The sequence below is a fragment of the Mercenaria mercenaria genome, unplaced genomic scaffold (genome assembly GCF_021730395.1).
Source record: "Mercenaria mercenaria strain notata unplaced genomic scaffold, MADL_Memer_1 contig_5039, whole genome shotgun sequence".
Taxonomy (NCBI): Eukaryota; Metazoa; Mollusca; class Bivalvia; order Venerida; family Veneridae; genus Mercenaria; species Mercenaria mercenaria.
Genome location: NW_026463320.1, coordinates 41,203 through 54,588, shown reverse-complemented (window position 1 = coordinate 54,588; position 13,386 = coordinate 41,203). Strand labels below are relative to the sequence as shown.

The window sequence follows — 13,386 nt, the reverse complement described above, 5'->3', positions numbered from 1 at the left end:
TTTGGAGCTAGGCGTGTCACAAGTTGAAAATGTGCATTTTTGACTATTTCAGAGGCCATAACTCTAAAACTAGGGGGCGGAGCCAGACGAAGAATAGGAGGTGCGCAAGTTCATATCATGATAAAGACTCATGCTAGGTTTCATCAATTTATATCAAATACTTTTGGAGCTTGGCGCGTCACGAACTTAGGACTGACGCACAGACGCACGGACGCCGGGACGAGAGCAGATCTATTTGTCCCCACCACTCATACGACGGGGGGCGTGGTGTGTGTGTGTGGGGGGGGGGGGGGAGTGACAAAAACTAAAACTTTCTGTTTTCTTTTTTTTAGAATTTGAATACAAGTTTAAAACATAAACAAAATAATTTGAAAATGAGACCTTTTTGCCGTACTCTAGCGTCACAGAAAACTCTACATGTTGCTTCCCTATCATCAAATGTTTGCAAATTTGACTAGAACTGTCTATGAACTGTTGTCCTCCCTGGATTCTATGTATAAGATTATTTTCATGGTAAAAGTTATATGAATATTCGAAGATATGATCCATACCTTTTTCACCACAACTTATAAGAGATGCATGTCTTTAGTTCGACAAAATTGATATGTCACCTTTTTGAATAAAGGCATTACATCAGCTTCCTTCCATATACTTGGATATGTGTTTAGTTGAATAGATCTATTGAAAAGTATTTTTAAAAGCTTACATGTCGAATAAGACGTTTCTTCAAGGTTATGTGGCTAATTTGTCCGGGAGTTGTAGCCTTATTAAATTAAATGAGAACTTAAAGGTTTGAATCGTCTACAACATCTTGTTCTGAAACAGGTTTCTACTTAAGTCTTGTACATAACAGGGTTAGGTGTCGTGATACCTTTTGTACTGTGAACTAGACGAGATAGGAGTATATGTCGCAGTGGTCAAGCCCAAGAAGAAATATGTCTACATTTTATCATTCCAGAACAGTTGATAGATATTGCATTCAATGCGTATCACCTAAATTTTCAAGAATGAGACCACACCTTGTGCATGATAATTCGTTGGTTTTATTTGCCCGGTATGAACAAACACATCAGGACTAAAGAGGTATTTGAAGGTAAACTGCACCGGTCCGCTGATATGGCAGTACATCGATGGAGCCCGCCTGAACCGATAACTCTAATGTTGAAAGGTCCAAACGAGGATTTGCACACATCTGCTACCACAACATCGCCATGACACAATTTTATTGCAGACACTATAGACAATGTCCATAGAAAGGACAAACATTGACCAAAGATCCATGAGAAATAACATATTTTTATGCTACGTATTAAATAGCAATAAAATCCAATTTAACGGAGTGTCAGTTTCCTCCAGTATTTTGCAAACTTTGACTGCAGTGCGAGTTCGAATCTGTATGTCGTTTTGTTTTGTTTCATTGTAATATTCAGAATCTAATTTGGAATTGTCAACATGCTAGTGAATGCCGAATCTAAACAAGAAATTTACTGCATTGTAATCGTTTAGCAAAACTGATATTTATCAACTAAAGTTGCGAAAAAGGCGTTTGTAGTTGAATGACAAACGTTTCAGTTAAATCTACCTAACAGTATACATTTATCATTATCATATTTACGTAAGAAGATAAGACAGATATCTGTAAATTAAACAAGCTTTTGTCTCAAACAATACAATACAAAAGAAATGTTTATGTTCATATCATCTTAATCTTTAATGAAATGCAAGAAACTAGGGATTTTTTATTGAAATATTTAATTTGTACTTATGCAAATTGTTAGGTATTACTCGTATATCAGAGACACAATGCAGAATTTAAACAGAGATAACTTTATTATCAATTTCAAATTGTTGACAAATATGTTCAGCATCATTTTAGATTATAATGCGTCTTTAATTGTAACAGAATGACTACATTTTACGTTACCAAGAGGACCAAACAGACCAGCGCACCATTTTATAAATTTTATAAGTTTATAAAAGATTATACATGTATCATTTATGTTCTTATTAAAAAATTATTTCTTTATTTCAAAATATACCAGTTATCATCTGGATAGTTTCTTTTGCTGTTCAGTATATTTAAGTACAGACATTGATAGAGTAGGGTAAATTGTATTTACTTGACTTTATCAATTACTTTTTAATCATAGGTAACATTTCACAAAAGTGTATTTGTAACCCTCGTAGCATTTTTTCGTTTTTTATTAGGAAAAATGAAACAAATGCTGCTGATGAAATATTTCAATAAATACTTTGTTTTAAAATTATATATTGTATTCGTGTAATTAGATATAACATTTAATTATGACGAAATGTAGTTACGTGACTGCTACGCTATCAAAATTATTTTCAAGATATAACAATAATGTATTATATTTAATCTTCAAAAATCTTGAAAATTGAACGTCCGTTATTCATATAGCAATGATCATAATACATTTTAATGGTACAAAAAGTATGTAAAGTGCGGTCTTTAAAATAATAGTTTTTAGCTTTTACAAATGTTATCATTTTTTATGCTGCGAAGAATAAATTCAGTAGAAAGTTTCAAAGTTTGAAATTATTCTTATTAAGGATTATATATATAAATGTGCACTTGTCTTGAGATACAACTTTCTAAAAGAGTGTTAAATAACCTTTTTTAAAGAAGACAATACGGATTCTATTTAATTGGAATATACTTTTATACTTCAAACTACAAATTATAGGCATGTCATTAGCACGTGTCATTTTTGCTTTGCGATAAACATGTGTATATAGATAAAGAAATCAAAAGTACAGAATATGTAAAAAAAGAAACAGAATACATTAAGATCTCTGAATTTTGATTAAAAATGATATTGTCATCTTGTAAGGCATCTTTCCTGAATGAATGACATGAAAATGCCATACACTGTGTTGCAATTTACCCTTCGTTATTTTTACATTTACATATGGTATTTTCTCTGGGTAATACCTTTATACATACTTTGTACATGTTTATTCATTCTGACAATGAAATTGGTATTCATTCTAGGTAAGCGTTTTTTTTTTTTTTTTGTTTTTTTTTTTGATTTTTTTTTTTGTTTTTTTTTAATCAATGCGTGATATTATTAATTGCGCGTGAATCTAGCTGCTCGTCATTCGTAGCCCAAAACTATAAGAAGCAGTATTATATAATAAGTAGATTTCTATCATCTGTATTCTTGTTTTAATCATTTGTAGATGATAAATTACTATGTACATGCATGTAATTGATTCTTTGTAATTACTTTTCATCACATATGGTTTGCAAATGAAAGTATTTATGCACTCTTTTAAAATTACCGTGCACTTAGAAATTATGTCATTACTAATTTCAAACAATATAAGGTGTACCATATTCTTTTTATTAATTTTGAATGTATAAAATGTGCAAATTAAGTTTGATCAAACATAATGTGTAGTGGTAATATAGATATAGAGGGTTAACTTAAGGTTTTTATCAGTGAAGTATCATGATATAGTACAAGTCATGTGTATGAAAAATTAGGCTATCATTCGAAATATCAAGGTACAACATTATGACAAGTTATAGTTGATAACTATTCACTAATTACTAGATGAGCAGATTAGATAAAGGTAACTGTATCAACTGGTACTGTCGCTTAAACGCATGTCAGATGTCTTAATTCAACTTGAAATACAAATATGAGTGCGTAGTTTTACCTCAAGGTCTTGCATATTTCAGTGTAACACATATCGGATAAAGAAATCCAATGGGAATAGTAAGGTTCTACAGACGCAGCCCCCTTAATGAGAAACACTACGGCGTGGTTTTGTTGTATGGATGTTCACATAATAAATAAAATAAACAAATGTACAACGAGGTCGAAACAGAAATGCATATAAACATTCTTGATAACCGCCTTGGAGCGGACGGTAGTGAAACATCACTGGGGTGTTTAAACCGGGTTACTGAGCACATATCCCCAACATGTTTCAAAGATAAAATGCAGTGTCGGTAAGAAAATCTAAACATAATGATCGTATAAATCGATATAATGAGATAACATGACCTCAATATATAATATTATACAAGGAGACTTAAATTACAGAATGTATCAATTTAAAAATTGTTAATCCCACTATGTTCTGTTATTTGTTCGTTGCGTCTTTGTACTTTGTGTATATATAGTTGTGTGTATTATGGTAATACTATTAGGCTATGGTTTAAAGGAAATTCCTTTAGTTTTTAATGCGCATCTTTCTGCGCAGCCAACACTTTCTATGGAAAACTGAAGTGAGGTCAACATTTGTTGAAACATTTGACACACAGTCTTAAATGCGAGGAATCTTATCAGTAATCAAGTGTTGATACTGGTTTATGTTGTATTGACAAGTATCATGCCTGACAGGTATCTTGCCATTTTTGTGATGGTGTTTTCACATCGCATTTTAGTACAAAGACAGTGTTGTTCATATAATGAAAGACAATTTACTTAGTACTGAGAAGACAATATCTCCTTTCAGATTATTAAGTATTCAATTATAGAAAGAATTAAGATTTTTTAAAACTATCTTTTAACTTCTAGCAGATATACATGTAATCAATTTGGATAGGTTCGCGCCATTTTTCGTCCGAACAGGTGTTGTATTCAAGCGGTCTTAACATAAAATTTAGCCTGTTGACCCATACATTTTAGCCATTTTTATGCTCACAATACAATTATTTATATACAAGAAATACAGGAAAAAATCTATGAAACAGCTTTTTGAAAATTAAAAAAAAATCTTCACTATGGGTATTTTTCATTGAAAAAGTTCACAACAGTGAATATGAAACAAGATTTTTATTTTCATTTGTACCCATTATTGTAAGGATATAGTATTACAAATATGAATATGATATCAAATAAGTATATAATAAAATCTGTAAAACGAATCAATCTTATTGTGCTATCTTGATGTATATTTTGGTTGGTATTTATAAAAAAGCAGAAAAGTATGAAAATTTTGAAAAATCGCTGGCAGTTTCAGCAACAGTGGGTGTGTTCAAAACAATTTGCCTGGTGACCAATTGTTTTTATTTGTTCATTGTTTTCATCATAGATTTTCCTATCATATATGTATATGTGAATTTGAAAAACATCTATGATAGGGAAAAAACTATAGGAATTCTCTTTAAGGACGTTGTGTTCTTGAAATGAGGCCTTTCCTTTAGGCTATGTTTCCTTGAATTTGATATAATTTTTGCAAGGTTACTAATGAATAAACGTTTGATGGAAATCACACGCCAGAAATGTAGCGCCCTTCCGGACAAAGGTTTCTGAAAAAGATCAACTAGATTGTCCCGTATTATATTCAGTGGTAATGTTAATAACGGAGAAGAAATACGTGTGCTGATTCAGTAGAATTTGTAAATATTGATTTCAAATATATCTAAGATGTCTCTCAAAACAGATCCAACTCGATGTTAACCAGTGATATACATACCCTTGATATACAGTATTGCAGTCTCTTTTCACATGTGAGGGGCTTCCGAGGCTTAGTTTTTAATGTTGATATAGAATCACTTTTCTCTTACAGATTTGGGTTCTCTCCACTTGGAGAGTAGAATACTTCATATGATGAAGTTATTCATCTGGCATAAGAAAGGTAAGCGTTCCACCAAGGATGTTCGTCTATGCCTGAAACAATGCCCGGAGGGGCACACTTGGTCTTCCTCTACCATCAGAACTGTATTTGACCAAATCTGTATTGTGTGACAGTAAACCCAACAAGGCAAATCGAAATGAAAGACGGAATAAGAAGATGGGGAAATTGAGAATAAAGCCATCAAAATATTTCTGAAAGTGTATTATACACTGTTTCTTCTTCTTGAAACAATGAAACAGATGAGGTAAACATGACTTCGAAAGACTTTGCCTACCGACAAACCAAAACGGAGAGCTTAAATGTTGCATCGCAATGAACGCACAAACCCTACAACTGAGGTCAGACGCCTTACATTTAGGCTAACAAAGTATGACTTTCTAATATCATATGCGTAGGTGGTGTCTATACATCTAGCCAAATATAAATGAAGTGCTACACAAATTCATCATATAACCAGTTTTATTTACATGTATTCACTTATAAGGACAAATTCAACAGTGTATTAGTGAGTCAAGCAGAGTCGTACAATGTTTTAAGTCATAATATATAAGATTTATTTTTGTCGCGTTTAACGTCGCACCGACACAATTATAGGTATTATGGCGACTTTCCAGCTTTTGATGGTGGAGGAAGACCCCTGGTGTCCCTCCGTGTATTATTTCATCACGAGTGGGCACCTGGGTAGAACCACCGACCTTCCGTAAGCCTGTTGGATGGATGGCTTCCTCACATGAAGAATTCAACGCCCCGAGTGAGGCTCGAACCCACATCGATGAGGGGCAAGTGATTTGAAGTCAGCGACCTTAACCACTCAGCCACGGAGGCCCCCATACTATGTAAGAGTATGTAGTGTCTACTTAAATATATGTGACAGTACTTGCTTCTAGTAGACCAGAGAATAAATTTATCAGGGGTTCTCAAAACATAAGACAACACTGATTAACATATGTAAAGCAAAATAAAACAAGAGCTGTCGGAGGACAGCAAAGCTCGACTATTTAACAGCCATGTCAATAGAATAAATATAAAAGTTGTAAAATTGCAAAACTGGGTATGGACTCTGTACCACGCATGTCAGGTTATGACAGAGGACAAGTGTATGAAATTTTAATACATTCCCAATAAAGGATAATGAGCAGCTTACCGGTACATACAAAACCTTAGCACAAAATTTTGAAGTCGAAAGAGGGATATAGTTTTGTAGAAAAGCAAAATAAAGTTATGAAACCTAAACAATTTAAGTCAGTTTATCACTGTGAATAAGTGTGTCAAGTTTCAATCCCATCCCACCAGGGGTTACTGAGATATCAGCTTACATACAAAAACTAAACAAAATCATTACGCTACCGCTGAGCAGACGCATCGCTAATCCAATAGTTCTACCTATTCTTTGAATAGTCGAGCTAAAATGTAAAGTAGAGTTATGGGACTTGTGCACTGTATGTTAGGTAATGACAGTAAACAAGCGTGTGCAGTTTCAATCCATTCCCATCGGTGGGCATTGAGATTCCAGCTTACATCCGAAACCTCAACCCAAAATTTCTAAGTCGAAAAGGGGGCATAATTTTGTAAAAAAAGTCAAAATTTAGTTATGAAACCTGTGCAGTATAAGTCAATTTATCACAGTGAATAAATGTGAGATGTTTCAATCCATTCCCACAACCGGTTACTGAGATACCAGCTTACATACAGAATCTTAACCAAATCGGGACGCCGACGCTGACGCCGACGCATTGGGGAGTCCAATAGCTCTACATATTCTTTGATTAGCCAAACTAACAAATAATAAATAACAGCCATTTCAGTCGATAAATCAGCAAAGACATCTTAGCTACATGTGGTAAAATTTATTTATTTTTGTCCAAAAAATAAACTGGCAGACTTGAAAAAGCAGGTCAGTGATTATGCAAAAAAAGAAGAAAAAAAAAAAACAAATATAAAAAAAATAATTCATTTACACCGTACAAAGAACAACTTGTAAGTACCTGAACTGTAAATATTTTGTAAAAGTGTATATGTTTTAAATAGTAAACATGAAAATTACAATCTAGATTAATAGATTCTGTCTGATGTTAATGTGTGAAATACCATGTTCATTGTAATTTGGCGCCAAAAAGTGATTTTGCGAGGTTGAATGTGAAGCCTTTCAGTCTTTCACTTTTAGGTAGGACAATATTAAATCGCCACACTATACATATAGGGATAACAATACTTAATTATTACACCACTTTGCCAATAATGTGTCTACTAACTCAAGCCTCCGCAGAAAAATCGTCGTATAGAAGATGAAGTGAGATACACCAGGATGACGAAACAAGTCAATAAAATCAACTTCTGTAAAATAATGATACTGGCGATAATACACTGCCAGAGTTGCCAGGAGAATTTTGTTCAGTTTGCATCTGTCTCAATGGTAACGTATCCCACACATATGCAGAGGATTCGGTCAATTTATCTTTGAATCTATAAAAACATCTTGTTGTTTTTTCCTATGGCATATTGATGATGTGTTGCTCAAATTTGTTTTGAATTTCCGAATTATATCCTCTATTTATATAGCAGGACAAATAATCCCTTAAATAACAATTTGGTGAATTAATTTATTTCTTCGCAAGTGAAAGTTACTATGTTCCCCAAGTTGATAAATATGCATGATTTAATTTTCTGTTACCGACATTCAAGAACCGCTACCATGTATTTAGACAATCTGTTATCGTTTTGAGGTTTGAGCTGCCGGAATGTTATTTAAGTCTACTGTTTATTAGCTTTTGAAACGTTATGATTTTCAATCGCACGGCCATGAATTAATGTTAGTTTTTCATTCAACCATAATTTGCTAGCTGTGTATGTTTTCACTTGGTTACAGACAAGAAAAAAGGGCGTCAGTGTTTTTATTTCAAAAATTCGTCCGTATCTGAGTCTGTGTCCCAGCTGCCCGGTTCTAAAAATGTACGTACACTCTGCACTTCATTTGATGAGGCCTCCTCGTCTAATAAAATACCTATGTCCGTATTTCCTAGTCTAGGAGCCAACGCTGTAAGCGAAGAAATTTTCCAAACCCTGTTCTGCAAAATTTCCATTTTACCATCCATCACATCCTTTGTGACTGCATCAAATGACATAGCGATTACCTCTCGTACAATGTCGTCCGTAGCGTCAATTAGTTTCTTTTTCAGCGACGGAAAGCCGTACATATCGCGGCAGTGGTTATCAATAAGAAATATATCTGCTTTACGAGTGACAGCTTGCAACTGACTCCCGCAATCATTTCGTGTAGAGTCTAGAATATCAGTCTCTAACATCTGTGTTCTGGTTTTCTTTTTACTTCTGCACTCGTTTCGGACATCATTGTTGGTATGTGTTCGAATGAAAATAAACTTTTTCTTTCTAGATGCTTTTTCATTTGCTAGCCATTTATCGAATTCGGTAAATCGCTTTTTTGAGGTTACAATAAAGAAATAATATTTGTCAACATCAATTTTGTCAAGGTACCCTGCCTTAGGAACCTTTGGCGTCCCGGCACTTGGTAAATCGAAGAAAATGAAACTGGGATTTGTTGGATGTCCTTATTGCTTTATTTCGAATGTGTTTCATTTACACCAACAGGGGATGCATCCGGGACATCACCATCAATTCCTGTTAAAGCGTTGACTAGGGAAGATTTGCCTGTTCCTGTTTGTCAAGTAATGGCTATACGAACAATTTTATCTTTCCATGCGGAAATATCTCTCTCTACGACCATTGTCAATCCTTCAATACCATTTTTCTTGAACACCCGAGTATAATGCTCTACTAATTCCTGATTAAACTCTGTAAGTTCGTCAAAAGCTGTGGCCATCGTCTAAAAGAAACAAGCATAAATGTACATTTAAGTGAGACTATGTCATATGTGTATAAGCATTAAGTAGTAATTAAGCTAGGTTCTGTGCACTGGTCATAGGAAGAATTTGAACTGACGACTTTTAATCTATAACTCGAACAGTTTATTTATTACAAAACCACACTGGCCATAGCTTTATCAACCCTGAATAGTTCTAACAAAATACACACGCTTTGTTTTAAGAGGTGGCCCTTTACACAAAAAGTGTTTTTACAGTAACTTGTTTCCGATAAACACTATATTAGAGGCGATATTGTCAATAATCTCTTTCCCCCGCTGGAATGTACAGAAGTGTTTGAATAGCCGGCACACATCTCTGCTAAATGGACACATGTGCTAAAACATAGACACATTTGCGCTCTAGGTGCGCCCATCGTTTTCATTTGACTCGTTCTTTAACGGGTAGAAATTCCTTTAAATCATACTAACAAGACAATATTTCTCAATCTGATCGGCGTAAAATTCACCGCTCACACTACGTTGGAACCACTTGATCTGATAAAGCTATGGCCAGTGTGAAAACAGTAAGAACTCAAAAATACGCAAATGTATGTTTTATATAAATTAGATGAAACATAATTATGGAATTTCCGTCTTAAGTGAAGGAAAATCCACATGCCTATCAGTATGATCAACTATAAAGTTATTCCTCACTGAAATATCAACAAAATACACTTATCTTTTTACCTAAAGTATTAAGTAGATATCTCCACAGGTTGCCTTAACGGTGTATTGATATTTTTCTCAAATATTTCAACATGTGCTTTTAACATTAATTCATTAAACCGATTTTCTATATATAAAATTAAACTTATTCTATCCCTTCAGTGGACTATGTACACAGATTATATCCTCTGCTGAAAAATGCATTTACACGCTCCTTATATATAACAAGGTTACAACAGTTAAAGTTTGATTTTGACGTTTCAGAATTTTAATTATAGACTCGAAGTATTATTTTATTTATTTCTTTGAGTGTTATTTTGTAATTATGTTTTTGAAATGTTGTTTTCAACCGTTTTGCCCTACAATAATTCGTATGTAATGGAACAGAAGTAGAATCTTTAAGTTATAATTGTAGGGGCAAACTGTATCAGCCAATCATATTTTATCGAAGATTTATATAATATTATAGGCTGTTTGCTATATCTTTATGTAGCAATTAATGCGCATCGAACTTGACGGTGTAGGTATGTTTCCTATAACTACATTTTTCTGAATATATTTAAGTAGGTGATGATGAGATGATGTGCGGAGCACATGTACACAGTCTTGTCTAGGTTACAAATTGAGCTCAAAGATAAAATATGTTAATAATATTTCGTGTCCGGTGCATAACTTATTAACCGTTCTAGGTATTGACTTTAAACATGGTCTTATCTTGACCCTGTTTGATATTGGTCGATGTGCAGGTTGAATGATCCAGGGTGGTAGATCAAAGGTCAAGGTCACAGCAAGGTAAAGTCTGTCCACCGTATTTTGTGTCAAGAGCACCACTTAAATATTAATGTTATTGACTTGCAACTTGAATTATAGGCAAGTGGTGATGAGACGATGTACAGATTGCATCAATTAACATTATTAGTCCCCAACCACCCCAATACTTTTTGTTCGTTTAGTTTCTTGCGCGTTAGTATCCTGTCACCATAAACACGCACTCACACGAATCTTTTAAAAGTAATGTTTTTTTCTTTAAGATTTGATTTTTCTTTCTTTTTCTTTGGGCTGATATTGCCCCGCTTGGCTGAGCGCTTTTTTATAAATTAGTGATTATGTTCATAACTTGGAGTGGTTTTGTTTCAGGAAGCCTTTTGAACTAGCAGTGACGTTGATTGTTTCAATTCTTACGAAATGCCAAAGTATGTCTTCATGATGTAATCAAGTGAAACAGAGGCAGATGTAAGAATGTAAGACTTGTTAGAAGGAGACTCAATTCAAATTTTAAAACGTTTACTGTTAAACAGATTATGAATTGTATTTTTGAAAAAATGATGTATATTCTGTTATCTGCGCGTATTGCCAACAATTCTTGTTCTACAATGAATCTACAATTCTTTGTAGAACAAGAATGCTTTTAATCTCGAACTATAAATGCATTTGTAATTTCTTACAGGAGAAAGCAGAATAAATTTCAATCCCACTTGGTAGACTTACACTGATCTTTTTCTTTAATACAAGGGTCCTGGTCACATCTTGAGTAAATTCAACGTTCCAGAAGGTGGTGACCAGTTAGCAAGTGTCAGTCGGGAAGAAGCAAAACACCTGCGCATGCTATCCGCAACTCCAAAGAAACTATGGCATATAAAACAGGACTTTCTAGAGGTGATGCAAATTCATAACACACAGTTTTTCAATTGATTTCCAGCAACTTAGTCTGTCAGCAGTAATAAATTATGATAGTATGATTAAATATCGATCATCAACAAAAAGCTGTACTAAATACAGTTTCTGTCATGGATGACAAAGTTAGTCTGGAAAGGACAATACCGACAGTTTTTTGCTCTAAGTGTCACTGTGTGAACCTTTATCTTCAATAAATGGAACCAAATGTTGCACATGAGAATAAATTTACAAACCATTAGCTATTTAACACGTCAGAATATGTTATCAATTTTTAATCAATTCAGAAAGCATACAAATAACTCTACAATGTGATGTCACTACGTCAGCCAGGAACATTGTGTGTCAGTTCAGATCAAAACTGCATAAAAGTGATTAGATTGGAAAAGTTAAAAGTGCGTTTGAGCCTCATCATAATTTGTTTGTTCTTGTTGGTCAACAAATGATTAAAGAACAGTTCCTGGAATAAATGGAAGATGTCTCATCAGATGCAACTAAAACGTGATATTTGTAAAGTCTGCCGGTGTAAAGCCCCAGGAAATGCATCCAATCCTACGGATGTTCTTGTCACATTATGGGCATGATCAAATTTGTAAAGGAAAAGAAGATTCATCAGATGAAGTTTTATAATTACTCAGTAATTTATGTCACTGGGCACAACAGATGATGGACATTGCCAAGGAAAAGAACTTAATTCGTTTAATTCCTAGTCCAATGCTCTATGTGTCATTTTTCTTCTCTCATTCACGGTAGGTGTTTCTTTAGTATTTCGTAGAGTGCATAGACATCATATTAAAATGTGAGCATCTTTAAAGTCCACTACAAAGAATTAGAGTTTTAGAAGGTGCATGGAGGAACCGGTCATAACATCGAGTCAGACTTAGTCCAGGAAAACTGGGCACGTTATCAAAAAGTCATAATAAGGGCTCTGTCAGGATACGGGTTATATGACCCAGGGAAGTGCCTACGCTTTTAGTATCTTGAACAATGAATGGGTCTAATCGCTAAGACGACTCTATGCTAATCGCTATGTTTTAGACTAGCTGACAAACGATGTAGTATGTCCTTGGTTAAAAAGTGTAGCTGGTGAGACTATATATCTCATATATATTTTTTTCCTCTGGCTACCTTGCCTAAATGAATAGTGTACAATGATTCGTAAATGATTTCTATTATGAGCTAGATAATGTCAGGGATCAGGCAAAAGTCAGTCAATGTTTCAACGATCAACCTTCAAATAATGAAATTAGCTCAAACTCCTATAGGCTGGAGATACTGTACTAGACTGGTCGTTTTTGTTGAAGATCCCGTAAGACAATGCCTTTGAACAACAACGTACGAGTCCTGTTGCATAGATGCTCAGCCTATGTCCTCGTAATTAAAGCAACAACTCTTGCCCTGATTCCTAGATGTTCAGCGCTTATATGCTATTACATGTAGCATTTAACTATCATATAGACATAACCCCGGTGCATTCACTGTACTTCGCCAACAACGCTGAACCGTCTATAAGCTGGAGCTCTCCTACTATCTCAGTATCTCAGCTTTCC

General features: G+C 34.3%; 1 protein-coding gene across 1 annotated transcript; it reads right to left on the bottom strand.

Moving 5' to 3' along the window:
- Nucleotides 1-8,507: 8,507 nt before the first annotated feature.
- Nucleotides 8,508-9,454, bottom strand: LOC128554433 (T-cell-specific guanine nucleotide triphosphate-binding protein 2-like). The gene is made up of 2 exons (XM_053535715.1): nucleotides 9,317-9,454; nucleotides 8,508-9,050 (listed from the first exon to the last, which is right to left on the bottom strand). The coding sequence occupies exons 1-2, from the start codon at nucleotides 9,452-9,454 to the stop codon at nucleotides 8,508-8,510; spliced, it is 681 nt and encodes a 226-aa protein (XP_053391690.1).
- Between the last annotated feature and the right edge of the window lie 3,932 nt (nucleotides 9,455-13,386).